At 45.9% G+C, this 15,470-nt stretch overlaps 1 protein-coding gene across 2 annotated transcripts in view; it reads left to right on the forward strand.

The window, feature by feature from the left end:
- The window catches only part of LOC135900077 (pyruvate dehydrogenase phosphatase regulatory subunit, mitochondrial), a 157,888-nt gene that overhangs the window by 33,849 nt on the left and 108,569 nt on the right, over window positions 1-15,470 (forward strand). For both annotated transcript variants that reach the window (XM_065429525.1, XM_065429526.1), the window contains exon 7: window positions 1,583-1,707. In XM_065429525.1, the coding sequence (XP_065285597.1) occupies window positions 1,583-1,707 (125 nt within the window). The remainder of the gene's footprint in view (window positions 1-1,582; window positions 1,708-15,470) is intronic.

The raw sequence follows: 15,470 nt of genomic DNA on the forward strand, positions 1-15,470 counted from the left end.
GTAGGTATTGGGATCCAACAGTGTGAAACAAGTTTTAAAAGATATTGATGGGCTAGTTGGTAAGCCATTATATATTGAAGCAGCACACTTACATCTGACACATACACGTACACGTAGAAAGGACATACACAGGCACTGTCAGATGTAAGTGCGCTGTAAGTGTAAGTGTCAGATGTATATGTCAGATGTAAGTGTGCTGCTTCAATATAATGAAATAAGGTAAAATAAGTTACAATTAAAGTATCATTCATTGTCGCGACTGAGCATTACACTATGTTTCGTCTACACATTGGTGCATGTGCACCCAGGTGTCCATATTACCTGTATTACATCGATTGCATGTGACAGTCACGTGTGTTTGTGAGCACATTCTTTTTGCACTCTATTGCAAGCTAAAGCATTTTTATTGGATTCTTCTGCTTTGGAATGAAATTTTCATATTGGGTCATACTGCTCATGAGGACAACCCAGGCTTACTGTTTTCATTGAGCTATGCTTATGGTATAGACTGTGAGCATTGTAGAGGGATGTGCATATTTTGCTTAACCTGTTCAAAAAAAGATTTTGTGCTAACTACTGCACTGTTGCTCAAATTTTGCAGAGAGATTGCATTTTGGAGCCTACATCATTTTGGTGTAATACGTGGCACATTAAATTGCCTGATTTGAGAAAAAAAGTGCACATTCCCCTTCGTTTATAGGGATGCGGGCTGCTGCTGCAACAGCGTAAGCATAAACTTTTATTGCCACCTGCTGGCCACTGCAGAATGCAGCGTTTCAGGGAGGGTTGCTGTATGTTCCAGATGAGCGAGCGACACGCGGAAACCCTCCCTCACTAACTGCTTTTTGCAGCTGCCGGCAGGCGGTGCCACAGGTTCATGGTTGTGCCGTCACGGCAGCCGCTTGCATCACTGTAAACGAAGGCAGCTTTGCACTTTTTTTCTTAAAGAACAGGCAATTAACTGTACCAAGTGTTACAGTAAACAACATAGATGTCGGCTACAAAATGCAATCTTTCTGCAAAATTTGAGCAAGAAGAGTGCAGTGGTAAGTGAAAAATCTTTTTTTGAACACTTTAAGCGAAATATGCATGTCTCTATATGTGTCACACTAACTAGTGACTGAAGTAGTGTTGCTTCAAATGTTGAAAAAATTTGACAGGCTTTTCTGGCTGGTTGAACATGGTACTAAAATTTTTTTGTGCTGCTAAGTAAGAGACGGCATAGGAAGCATGAGGAATGCTAGAGGCAAATTAATAAAGGAAGAGCACTAAAAACATTAAGGATGCGGAAAAGAAACACACACCACAAGCGCTCGTGTTGTGTGTGTTTCTTTTCCACGTCCTTAGTATTTTTAGTGCTCTTCCTTTATTAATTTGCCTCTAGCATTCCTCATGCTTCCTATGCCGTTTTTATTTTAAGTTTTTGTTAATATGCATTACCAACTAGCCCACCTATCCATCCTTTTGCTAGATGCAAAGACTTATTTACTTGTACAAAAGAGTAGTGACGTTTTCAGTAAGAGTTAGCTCTGTTCTATTCCAATAATTCACTCTAACTCCACTGCCTTTTCTTTTGTTGCAGGCATTAAAATTATGGAAGGTTGCTCAGTTGAAAAAGTCACTGCACATGGCCGCCACAATATGCATGATGTGGAAACAAACTGGGGATCTATACGCTGTGAATATTTTGTAAACTCAGCCGGATATGTAAGTACTTTTGTCAGTCTACAGCTTTTATTCACTCTCTGTGTGGCTGAACACATGGTTAACTCTTAAGCCTGTTAGACATACATGCGACGGCACAGTAGTGGTCGCAGCGCACAGACACAGCTTTGTTTCACATGCTCCATTTTGGTGTGATGCGTGCCACTGTGATGCACAAGTCTTCAAAAGCTGTGCCTTGCTCCACATTTCCATGTTTTGGTGCACTTGAGCTTAGGGTTTCATCGGTGTATTAAGTTGGTGCTCCACTTTTGCGCTTGTAAACTTTGCAGAAAATAAAAATACTGTTTGTTGAACTGTTAATACAACTTTTTTATTCATATTGACATCTCTTTTAGCTCTTGATAGGCGACAGCTTAAAAGTCTTGCTAAGTACACGCACACAGAATTAGTCATATGGAAGCAAAGGAATGGCTTGGTTCGTCTTTCCGCGATTTGGGCTAGAATCATGGGCATATCTGCCAACGGCTCTTGTTTTTGAATGCCTTGCGGCATTCGGGCACCATCTCAGCCACCCAGATGGAAGAGGCCTGTGGGCGGCCTTAAAAGAAGCTCACGTCCCTTTGCGCCTCTAGGCATTCGAGCAAAAATGCTCTTGTAGAGCTCGGAGTACATGACTTTTTAACTGAAGAAACAAAACCCAACAAAACTGTGAACATGCTAGCTTGGAGTTTTAAAGAAAAAGAAGAAAAAATAAAAACAGCTACATGCGCTGCAAACGAAAAGTATGGACTGCCGTTTTGTCCCGTTTGTCCAGACTGATGTTGGGTCATCATCGGGGGAAAAAGAGGCAAGAAGAAGGAAACGGCATGTGTGAACAATTTGGCTCCATAGAATTGAACTCGAGAATGACACACGGAAACAAGTGGAACTTCTGAGCTACCAGTGGACGTCGGCAATTCGAGCCACATCGGCTTTTACTCTATGGAAGTATGCATCACGTGCAACAAGTACCTGCAGCTTCAGTCTGTAATTTCTTCCCAAAAAATCCTCCTCTTATCTTTGTTGTGAAAATCCTTTATTTTAGCATCCCAAACAAGTGGACACTGCACAACTTGAGTGATGAACAGCTTGTTGAAGACCATGCGAATCATTTCAAGCTGGCAGCAGGCGTCATCTGCTACAAATGTCTGCTATAACTGTCTCCTCGAGCGGGCGAGTTCCCTGTGCCGTCTGCACTTCGGCCATGCCCCTACCATGTGATCTTAATGCCACTGCTCAAGGCACTCCGCCATTGGTTGCCGCTCTTGTCGCTCGCAAATTTTTACCAAATGTTTCAATTTTAATCGCAGCAGCATGCACCACTCGGAAAACTGTTATTGGGAATAGAGGCTTGCTCATACTGCCCACCCCATAATCATAATATGGGGCTTTAATTCCCAAAATGGGCAACAAATCATTATAATTACATGATTGTTTAATTTAACTAGATTAAGACGCATGCCAAGTGCAGCCCAACCTTGGGCGCGTTGAGCAGGCTTCCTCACCATGGAAATTGGAGGTGGGGATCACATACTAACATGCCATGCATGTGAATCAGCCTGGTGGAATCTTCACTGGCCACATTCATTGTGACCTTCTTCCCGAAAGCTGAGTTCGGCACTTTATAGAATAATAGAGAAGAGAAGATAAGAGGTGTGCTGTGTGTTTAGAGAGAAGCAGCAGTAGAGGGCCAGGCTTACCTCTTGTTGAATGTACAAAAGTGTAAAGGGAAGGAGGAATGAATGGCTGATGTGGTAGGGCATGCCTGACTTTTGGCAACACAGTCATGGTGCAGCTTGAAAGCACTGCACAGCCTTAATGCGGCATCTATCAACAATTTGTGATACCATGTGACCACCACCCCCAATTTCTGTGATGTAGCAATCAACCCTGCTTAATACATGTTGTTGCAGCTCCATGTAGCGTTTGGGAAAGGAATCCACCAAGCCCATTGATGATTACGTCCAGTAGCAGGAATGAAGGAAAAAGGGTTTATTTGGCATTAGTCACACGGCTCCAGTTACAGAAGCCCACTCCATGCAGGAGCATGTTGAATGTCTCAGTACACATCAGGATACCTTGGCCTCCCTGCACTAAAAGCCTCCGCTTTCAATACCGTCGTCTTCCCTAGCTCACTCCACTAGGGAATCTGATGACTATCGCAGCCAATCGCAATCGTGGAATCAGTTGCGATACCACAGCCATGCTGTCGCGTCCACTCACCCGAAGCATAGAACAGGTGACTGAATAGCAACCTGGGAATCCATGATCAGTGCCGTTCTTCGGTAGCATTTGACATTGGCTCTTTTCATCATTAGTTCAGGCTGTCAGTTAGTGGGGGGGGTGGGTGCTTTTTGTGGACCCGTCAGCAGTCGGTGTCAATGCTGCGTTGACTTCTTTGTAGGTGCTGATGGATGGATGGGGGTTGCCTCATGGCAAACATCTAATTAATGCCTCTAGCCATGTTGAGACGTAACAAACACCTCCGCCGCCAAGAGATTCGACCTGAGGGTGACCAGACATCATGTTGCCCGAAGCGTCGATGTTCGATCACGGCCTCGGGGATTGTTCAAGAACTGTTGGCCGATGTCACACGGCAGCTCGGGAGCGCAGCCCTCACTTCATTATGTCATCTTCTTCGGAATGGACGCCATGATCCCCGCATTGCTTTACAACGTTCTCCAATTTTTTGATGAAGATGACAAAGAGGCAATAAATATAACCATAACTAGGCTGGCTTCAGAAGCAGCAATTGAAGTGGGAGGTAAGGCACCAAGGCAACCAGTAGGTAAGCTCTCCCAAGTAACGAAGGACCTAATAAAGAAACGACAAAGAATAAAAGTGTCCAACTCAAGAGATAAGATAGAATTCGCGGATCCGTCAAAACAAATCAACAAGGAGAAAAGAAGCGACATTTGAAATTATAATGTGAGAAAGACTGAGGAAGCAGTAAAAAAGTGGACGCATCCTGAAATGAGTGAGAAGGAAACTTGGCATCGGACAAACTGGGATGTATGCACTGAAAGATCAGCAGGGTAATATCACCATCAATCTCGAAGATATAGTTAAGTGGAAGAATTCTATTCTGACCTGTACAGTACCTAAAGCAGCCACGATACCTCCATTCGAAGTAGTAATGAATAGATTACAATGGCTCCTTCTATTACTAGCAATGAAGTTAGAAGGACCTTGCAAGACATGAAATGGAGAAAAGCTGTAGGAGAAGATGGACTACCGGTCTATTTAATAAAAAATAAAAGAGACATAATGCTTGAAAAACTAGCAGCCCTTTATACGAACTCTCTATCGACTTCAAGGGTCCCAGAGAACTGGAAGAATGCCAACATTGTACTAATCCACAAAAAAGGAGACATTAAAAAATTGAAAAATTATAGGCCCATTAGCTTACTCCCAGTATTATATAATATATTCACCAAGATAATTTGCAACAAGATAGGGTAAACACTGGACTTTAGTCAAGCAAGGGAACAGGCTGGCTTCAGGAAGGGATACTCTACAATGGGTTACATCCATGTCATTAATCAGGTAACCGAGAAATCTGCGGAGTGCAATCAGCCTCTCTATGTGGCTTTCATAGATTATGAAAAGGCATTCGATTCAGTAGAGATACCAGCAGGCATAGAGGCATTACGTAATCAAGAAGTACAGGATGCTTACGTAAATAGCTTGGAAAGTATCTACAGAGATTCCACAGCTACCTTAATTCTACACAAGAAAAGTAGGAAGATATCTTTAAAGGAAAGGGTCACACAAGGAGACACAATCTCTCCAATGCTATTCATTGTGTGCTTGGAAGAAGTATTCAAGCTATTAAACTGGGGAGGCTTAGGAGTAAGGATCGACGGTGAATATCTCGGCAACCTTTGGTTTGTAGATGACGTTCTTTTTCAGCAACACTGCAGATGAGTTACAACAAATGATCGAGGACCTTAACAGAGAGAGTGTGGGAGTGGGGTTGAAGATTAATATGCAGAAGACAAAGATAATGATCAATAGCCGGGCAAGGGAACAAAAGTTCAGGATCGCCAGCCAGCCTCTAGAGTCTGTGAAGGAGCATGCTTACTTAGGCCAATTACTCACAGGGGACCCTGATCATGAGAAGGAAATTTAAAGAAGAATAAAAATGGGTTTGATCGCATTCGGCAGACATTGTCAGATCCTGACTGGAAGCTTACCATTATACTTACCGTTGGTGGCTCCTCAGCCTGACCAACTTCCTGAATTTCTGTCAGGGAAATCAGAAAAATTTCCTGCTCTGGCGTAACTATGTCTCCACACTAGCTGTTCCATCCTCTTTCTTTGGCACTGTGTTCTTCATCGTAACTCAGCGCCTGACCCCCTTTCTGAATTTCTGTCAAGGAAATCGGAAGGATTTCCTCCACCGGCTGACCTATGTTTCAGGAGCTAGCTGTTTCATCCTCCTTTTGTGCCCTTTGTTCATTGTCGTGACTTATCTTCTGAACTAGTTCACGTGTTTTGAACCTCGTCAAAGCCATGACCTGAGTTTCGGGAAATGCGCACCCACTTTTATTCAGTAGCAACTCTGAGCTGTTTGACAAAAGGTAAGGGCATCTTTCCGGTAGCCCATCGGAGACTGCTGCCATTGTCTCGATATCTATGCAAGGTTCCTCTGTGGAAAGATTGTATTTTACGAGCAAACTTGCCTTCACTGAACTGTGCACGCCTGCCTCCACTGTGCTCAGTTGGGCTACGACTTGTGAGGCTTCTCCCGGCAGCAACTCAAGCAACCGCTTCAGCCATTTGTCCTGGTGAAATGATCGCTTCTCACAAATCCGTTCAAAATTGACCCGGTAGAGGCCGATGTCATCACCTCTTTCATACCGCTGAAGCAAACTCATGTCAACGCTTTGTGTTTGTGGCGGCACCGTATCCGCCCTGCGTGCTAATCTCGCTAGCTCTAGTCCTATTTTCACGAGCTCAATATCATGCTGCCTTTATTTCTTTTCCGCTCTTACTTTCCTCTCGTGTTGCATTTTCATGCTTCTTCTCTTCCTCCCTTTCTTTCGTTTCGCGCTCCTTCTTTTCCTCTCACGACATATCGTTTTTCAGGCATCCATGAGCTCATTCTCATCGAAACCCACTTTGTCAATCGCACTATGAATTTCGAGCTTCCTCAACTTGTGGTTAATATCCATACCGAGCTCTGCTGCCAAAAGCAACAGCTCCTCTTTCTTTAACACTGTACTGTACATGCTTTTCGAGAGCTGATCTACAACTTCCCCTGTATGCCCGCACACCTGGTGGCGATCAATCATAGCTAATTGCTTGCCTGATAGAACCCTGTCCTTATTGTCCGGCAAAACATAGTCGTTCAAGCACTCACCCAAACTTGAGTTTACGAAGGCCATGTCTCCCGAAGCCACTTTCCCACGTCTGCTGATCTCAGATCGTGGAACTGCCTTCTGCTGCTCTTCCTTCCAGATTCCCAGAGTCATCAAAGACTCCATGCCATTACTGCCATGGTTGTGCCTCCCTGAGCCACTAAGAGGAGGTTTGCTGATGCCGGATCCGTAGAAGTTTCTCTTCCGTCCGTAGTTTTCCTCGATCTTGCGAAGTTTGTGTCTCCCGGAGCCACGTTCACAGGTTTGTCAATCCCAGATCGTGAGGACTGTCTTCTTGGTCTCACCACTGTCAACCAGTTTGTTGTGGGTCCAGGTGGCATTCGGGCAAGGAATCCATCAAGCCCATCGATGATTACATCCAGTAGCAGGAATGAAGGAAAAAGGGTTTATTTGACATTAGTTACTCGGCTGCAGTTACAGAAGCCCACTCCATGCAGGAGCATGTTAAACGTCCAAGTTCACATCAGGACACCTCGGCCTCCCTGCACGAAAAGTTTCTGCTTTTAATACCATCATCTTCCCTAGGTGACTCTGCTAGGGAATCTGATGACTGTATTGCAGCCAATCACAATCGTCGAATTGGTTGCGGTACCATGCCCATGTTATCGCAACGTTCCGCAGCCTCCCCTTCTCCGAAGCCTCCGTTCACCCGGAGCATGAATAGGGGACAGGATAGCAACCTGGGTAGCATTTGACGTTGGCCCTTATCATCATTAGTTCAGGCTGTCAGGTAGTGGTGGGGGTGGGTGCCTTTTGTGGACCCATCAGCAGTCAGTGTCAATGCTGCGGTGACTTCTTAGTAGACGCTGGTTGGTTGGGGTGGCCTAGTGGCAAACGTCTAATTAATGTCTCTGGCCATGTTGAAACGTAACAACATCGCTCAGCTTGCTTCACTTCATGCAGATTGTGAGCTTGTTCACATTAAACGAAGGTAGAAATAATTGTTTGTTGCGCATTAGAATTGACCCATACAGTGATTGTGCAGTTGGCAGCTATATAATGAAGCATAAAAGTGTTACACAAAATTTCTTTGTCGGTACCTTTAAGTACTCCTTTCAATAGACTTCTAGAAAAAAGTAGCTTTTTGTTAAGTGTAATACAGCCGAACTTTGATATAGCTAACACAATTATATGTAATGAACTATTGGTTATAAAGAAGTAAATAGAAAATTAGGTTGGTTGTGCTTTAATTCAATGGTTTGCACTCCCGCAGGGATGTAGCTGGGGGGGAAGGTACACAGGGCACGTGCCCCCCTCCCAGTCAAGCTTTTCTAGTAAGTGCACTTCCCACTGTTGTGCCATTACCACAAGCCCGGATCCCGAATCTGCAAGATGCAGAATCTATCCTGCGAGCGCCATAATTCTCCCTTCACCAGTCAAGAGGCTGCGCCTTCGTGCGAGAGAAGCCTCGGCGAAGCAGCGTGTTCAAACGTGTTCGCGTGTGCCCGACAGCCCGGCGCCGCACCTCCCTTGCCTGGAGGTCACCGTGCGCGCCAACTTTGAACCGGGTGGCCAGCGCGGTCGCTGGTTGGACCCCTCGGACGACCGGCGTGTGCTGACTTTGTATTGGGCCGTTTGAGTGACAATGGGCCTCGGGGATTATAAAAGCAGGGACACGCCGCCTGAAAAACAGGATCTGCCGACCCCATCTGGAGAGAGGGTCGCTCCCGACTGGGGTGAGATGTGTCACGCGTTTTCGCCGGACGCCGTCGTGCGAGAACAGTCGCGTTTGTGTGAGCTCTCGGCCCCAGTGCCGATCCGTTTATGTCCTGTATGATAACCTGTATATAATGTATAAAGTCCCTTTTGTTATTCTCATCGACGCCAGGCTCGGAGTCTTCGCTACCAACGCTCTGTCACGAAACGGGTGACGAGCGCTACGGGACCACAAAGCCGTAATCGTGGTGCAGCGGTTGAAGTTCGTAACACTGGTGGCACCGGTTGGAGGTCCGTAACACTGGATGGCAGCTACGGGATTGACCGGCATCAGCTACCTCGGCGCGGTGAGTGCCTGAAGTTTACCTCAAACACCAGACTTTCTCTGACACAGGTTATAGTAGCTTAGGGAAGGATTTGGTGTTGCATTGTGATAACCTTGTGTGTTTCAAGCCTAGTAAGAGTGTTTTGAAAACCAGGGGATGCTGAGGGGGTAAACAGGGCAGTGTGTGAAATACTTGCATATGTCTTACTAGTAGTGTTATAGTAGCGTACGGCAGGTATATTCAAAAAGGGTAAACAGCAGGAGGACAGTGTGAACGATGGAGAAGTACAAGGTGAAGGAACTTCTCGAAATTTGTGAGGAGTTGGGCATTGAGTTGGGCTCAACCAAAAGAAAGAATGCGATCCTTGAGGTCATGAGGACTGGGGACGTAACGGCTGAGGAAGCCGCAGAGGCCTGGGCGGAAATCAATGAACGTCGGGAAAGGGAGGAAAGGAGAGAACAGGAACGTCGCGAAGAGGAAAAGGAGGAAAGGAGAGAACAGCAACGTCGCGAGGAGGAAAAGGAGGAAAGGAGAGAACAGCAACGTCGCGAGGAGGAAAAGAGGGAGAAGGAACGTTGCATGGAGGAAAGGAGAGAGATTCGTGAGCACGAGCTTAAAATGAAAGAGTTGGAGACCCGAAATAGCTCGCCAGCGCCTAGTCTCACTTCTAATGTTCCAAGAATACGCGATCAACTTCCACCCTTTGTCGTCGGAGAGGATATGGCCAAATACCTCGTGAAATTTGAGCACGTCTGCGAACGGAATAGCATTGAGCGATCCCTTTGGGCACAGAATCTGTTAGCCTTGCTTCCTGGGGAGGCATCAGACGTAATAACTTGCTTATCGAAAGAGGCGTTTGAGAGCTACAGTGATGTGAAGGAAGCGCTACTGCGGAAGTACAAATTGTCGCCCGAAGCTTTCCGGCAGAGGTTCCGGTATGCAAAAAAGGGTAAGGAGTCGAATGTTGACTTCGCGTTTCGTCTAAAAGCCGACCTGGTGGAATGGCTGAAGGGCGAAGAGGTTTACGACGACCGCGACAAAATTGTCGAATGCATCGCGTTGGAGCAGTTCTACCGTTGCATTGATGAGGATGTCCGGCTCTGGCTGCAAGATAGGCTAAAGGAGGTTAAGCTAAACAAGGCAGCAGAGTTAGCGGAAGAGTATTACACCCGCCGCAGCTTGCACAGCAAGGCAGTGCGCATAGAAAAAGCAGATAGAAGAGATGGGTTTTACGGGAAGCCCGACGAACGGAAGGAAATCACGCGTCGCGAGTTTCGGGACGACGAGTCCCTTCCCAAAGAAACTGTAAGGGATGGACAGAATGCATCTCAGAATGATGACGATGGTCCGAAACAGCGAAACGAAATGACGCGTTCTTTTGAAAAACGGAGACCGTTAACCTGCTACAATTGCAAAAAGCAAGGGCACATCGCTGCAAGCTGCCCAGAGAGAATTGCTTTTGCAACGATACAGGAAACTCACAAAAACATACGTCTATTGGAGCCCTATGTGCAGGAAATTAAGGTAAACGGCAAGAAGTGCCGAGCACTGCGGGACTCTGCAGCAACTATGGACGTTGTTCACCCGTCTTTCGTCTCCTCGAGTGATTTTACGGGAGAGTGCGTTAGGATACGGCAAGTGGCCGAGAAGGAGAGTGTCTGTTTACCGATCGCAACGGTTAGCATTGAAGGAGAATTTGGGAAACTTAACACCGAAGCCGCTGTGTCAGCCGCCCTCCCGGAGCAATTTTCCTACCTCTTCTCAAATAGCTCGGAGCAGTTGCTGAGGGATCACGGCAAATCATTCTTTGCCGACGTGGCGTACATGGCCCCCACGCGATCCAAAGCGCGCCCGCTGTCGAGGGAACTTGACTTAGCGTCGGTGAGCGAAAGGCGGTGCGGCACACGGACCGATCACGGTAACTTGAGTGGCGAGCAGTCACGGGAGAGGCAGAGCTCGGAGGCTGGCCTAGACGAGCGGGTCCTGGAAGTGAGTGGGAGTGACGCGTGCAGTGCTAGCCGCGATATAGACTCGACGCCGCAATTAGGCGACGCGGGCTCCACACTCGCTCCGGTTTCCGCCAGCCGGCAGGAGCAGGCTGCAGTTGAAAGAAAAAGTCTGATTCGCGAGCAACAGGAAGGCTGTTCATTAGCCGATCTGAGGAAGAGCGTCAAACGGGGAGTGGAAAAAAAGGGGGTTTCATTTGGCAAGGAACCTGGCTTATTGTACCGCCGCTACACGGATAAGCAGGGTCGCAAATATAAGCAGCTTCAGATTCCGCGAAAATATCGCCGGGAAAAATGAATGACCTCATTTGCTTCCTCAGAAGTATGTTTTCGGTCCAAAGCGATTTCAAGGGGACCATTCTATTTGTCATTATTATTGCTGATTATTAATTGTTTCTATTTTGTTGTGTTGTTGATTTGAAAACTGATTGTTTGAGCCTTGTGTGCTAGATCGTACACCTGCCTCTTGTTGCAGCGGGAGCAAAAGGGGATAGCGATTAATTAGGTTGATTTGAATTATGGCTTTGTCTGGTGTTTGACGGGGGACAGAGGGCACTTGTTCGTGTTGGGTGTTGCCTTTTGCCGGTCGATTTTGCAAGCTGCAGAACGACCAAGCGGGACCAGTGGCGAGAAGCAAGGTCTTAGGAACGACCCGAGCGGAGCTGGTCAAGGTGCCTTGGCGACGACGTGGTGAGCAGAGCTCCTGTCCTGGCGAGTCGGACCTGGGCACGTGAGGTTACCTGGCGTCCCGACACTGGACGTGAACTTGGACGAGCCTGACGAACGTGCGCGCCTGGCATCCGAGCCACGTGGAGGCAGCTCGTCTTCCCGGCGCCTTATCTGAGGGCGGGGATGCTGTTGTGCCATTACCACAAGCCCGGATCCCGAATCTGCAAGATGCAGAATCTATCCTGCGAGCGCCATAATTCTCCCTTCACCAGTCAAGAGGCTGCGCCTTCGTGCGAGAGAAGCCTCGGCGAAGCAGCGTGTTCAAACGTGTTCGCGTGTGCCCGACAGCCCGGCGCCGCACCTCCCTTGCCTGGAGGTCACCGTGCGCGCCAACTTTGAACCGGGTGGCCAGCGCGGTCGCTGGTTGGACCCCTCGGACGACCGGCGTGTGCTGACTTTGTATTGGGCCGTTTGAGTGACAATGGGCCTCGGGGATTATAAAAGCAGGGACACGCCGCCTGAAAAACAGGATCTGCCGACCCCATCTGGAGAGAGGGTCGCTCCCGACTGGGGTGAGATGTGTCACGCGTTTTCGCCGGACGCCGTCGTGCGAGAACAGTCGCGTTTGTGTGAGCTCTCGGCCCCAGTGCCGATCCGTTTATGTCCTGTATGATAACCTGTATATAATGTATAAAGTCCCTTTTGTTATTCTCATCGACGCCAGGCTCGGAGTCTTCGCTACCAACGCTCTGTCACGAAACGGGTGACGAGCGCTACGGGACCACAAAGCCGTAATCGTGGTGCAGCGGTTGAAGTTCGTAACACTGGTGGCACCGGTTGGAGGTCCGTAACACCACTTTCCTCAAAAAAGAAATTCCTTGCTGTGCCACTGCTCTCCTGCTATAACGAAATCGAAAATTCAGTTTCCAACATGGTATCTGGATTTGCGAAGGGAAATTATTGCTTCTACGTGTCTCAAAATGTACAGGGTACTGAATATTTGGCTGCACACATTCAAAAACAGATTTTGCACGCACTGCTGCACTGTTCTTGCTCAAATTTTGCAGAACGATCGCATTTTGGTGTCGACTTCGTTTAGTATAACACTCGGCAGGATTAATCACCTGTTTTTTAAGACAAAAATGAGAAACTGTTTTTGTTTATGGGAAAAATGGCATCTGAAAAGCCAGCCTTGGCACAGACTTGTGCCACCACCTGCCGCCATGTGCAGAAAGCAGCATTTCAGAGAGGGCTGCCGCATGTTGCCTGCTCCTGGAACAGGCGACTGCCCTTCTTTAAACGCTGCTTTCTGGAGATGACGACAGGTGGCGACACAAGTTTATGCTTGCGCCGCCGTGGCAGCAACTCGAATGCCCATAAGCACAGGCAAATTTCCACTTTTTTCTTAGAAACCAGGCTGTTAACTGTGCCAAGTGTTATACTAAACGAAGTCGATGCCGAAATGCGATCGCTCTGCAAAATTTGAGCAAGAACAGTGCAGCGATGAGCACAAAATCTTTTTTGGACATGCGCAGCCAAATATTCAGGACCCTGTATATTGTGGTGGCAAAAATGTTTAATGTCGCCAATCAACTTTCCAGACACCTGATGTTTCAGACCTGTGAAATTATTCAGAGTACCCCGAGGCATCATCACCTATAGCTACCCCTAAGCACCAATGTATATGCAATAGCAATTACCAAAATTTGAGATGCTGTGTGGTGTTTCATGCATGAATCATTCGCGTGATGGTGCACACATGGCGGCCATGCCTAGACATGAGAACGCAACTTTGGTTGCCATCTATGTGGTGCTGGTTAGGCCTTGCTGCCTAACAGTGTGACTGGCAAAGTGGCTGGTGACAAGCTGTTGTGGGAAGGTCTACGTGAATATGTTTGCACTTGTAGGCCTTATCAGCAATAGAGCTTGAAATCAGACCCATGGGCTGGACTGACAGCCATAGTAGTGGAGTACTCTTCCGCATGGTGGTCTCCTCCAGGGGTGTGCAAATAATCATAACTTTTAAATAATGAATCAAGTAGTGTCAAGTATTTTGGGCTTCGAATCGAATATTCACCATTCGTAAATGTGAATATTTTTCGAATACTTTTCGAATGTTTCGAAACATCAGCTGTGCCCACATAAACATAATATTGGAGCAATAGTATGGAAATATTCACCCCCGTGGGCATAGTAGAGACATAAAATGAGAACTTGCATAATAGAGCAGGCTATGCAACTTAGGTAGCCATACTTTACAGACAGTACAGCAATCGTTTGCACTCTTTGAAGGGCCCTGTGCATGTGAAAAAACTATTTGTTTGTTCTTAATGCTCCATTTGTGACTTTAATAAACAATGTTTCATAATGTACTATGTATTAACGGTAACTTGCCAACTTTAACAATATTGGGATGGGAACATCGTTTTATATTAATTGTCACAATGGCTATTCATTATTTGAAAATTATTCAATATTTGATTTGATTCGCTTCTGGCACTGTTCAATTCGTATTCAGTTCTATCTAAAAGATCACTATTAGCACACCCCTAATCTCCTTGGTGTACGAAGTGTCCAGTGACGTTGGCAGCTTGGCTTGGTCATACCACAGTTGGCAAGCCAACATACCGATCGCATGCGATAACACCGATCGCATGGTTGCATCTTTGTAGTGGTGCAGAGAACATGTACTTGTAATTTATCGTTGTTCCAACATCTTGTATCGTCACTGCAAGATGCCGACGGGCCATCAAAATCTGCAGGAGATGATTTTCTGGGTGGTCGAAGGCAGCTCTATCAGAATTAAAAATTTTTTTTGCAGATATCTATGTGTGTGCTTACAACAAATATTGGATATAAAGAAAGTATTTTTGTGGCCAATGCGACTTGTTTATAATGAGGTTCAACTGTAATGCTCTACTGAAGTTCAAATGCTTTCCTTTTTACTAGGAAGCTTTAATTCGGGGCCAACTCTGATGTCACCGATTCAACTGCACGTAAAACATAGAAATGCTTTTATGAGACAACCTCTGGACCGATTTGAATGAAATGTGTTGCAATTAAGAGAGAAAGTTCAATTTTGGTGACTGTAGGAAGCAGAATTTCGGTTTAGGTATGGATTTTTTAATAAAAATTTCCATAAATTGGTTAGCTTAAAAAAATAGTGGCGTGAACTTTACAGATGCGTAGGTAGCTCCGCACCAAACATATAATGCAGTTCTGTAAACTGCATCCGGTAAAGCGTCTAAAATGGACAAATTTAGTATATTAGTTTATATCTTGCGTGAATTTCTTACAATATTTGTGAAGATTTTGCAGATGTCTTACTGACATATTAGTGGTATTCATGAGAGCCATGTATAATACATCAGTTTTGTACATTTTAGAAGTACTATTAGATCCACTTTACAGAATCGTGAAATGATTTTTATTTCTGAGTTGCAGAGTTGTTAACTTGATAGTTTCTCTTTCAGAAACCGTGCAATTTTCAACAACATTTATCAAAAAATTGCCAGCCTAAATAAAAATTTGGCTCACAATAGTCACTAGATTTTAACTTGATCTTTTAAATGTAACAAGCCTCATTAAATTTGCTGCAGTGGTTGCCAAGAAACATTATTTCTCTGTTCCCATGTATTTAGATAGGAGCCCCCATGCTAAAGCTTTATTTTAAGCATGAGAAAAAACAAATCTGACCTGTACTGAAAATTAATGATAAGCATAAA

The sequence above is a fragment of the Dermacentor albipictus genome, chromosome 1 (genome assembly GCF_038994185.2).
Source record: "Dermacentor albipictus isolate Rhodes 1998 colony chromosome 1, USDA_Dalb.pri_finalv2, whole genome shotgun sequence".
In the NCBI taxonomy this organism is placed as follows: Eukaryota; Metazoa; Arthropoda; class Arachnida; order Ixodida; family Ixodidae; genus Dermacentor; species Dermacentor albipictus.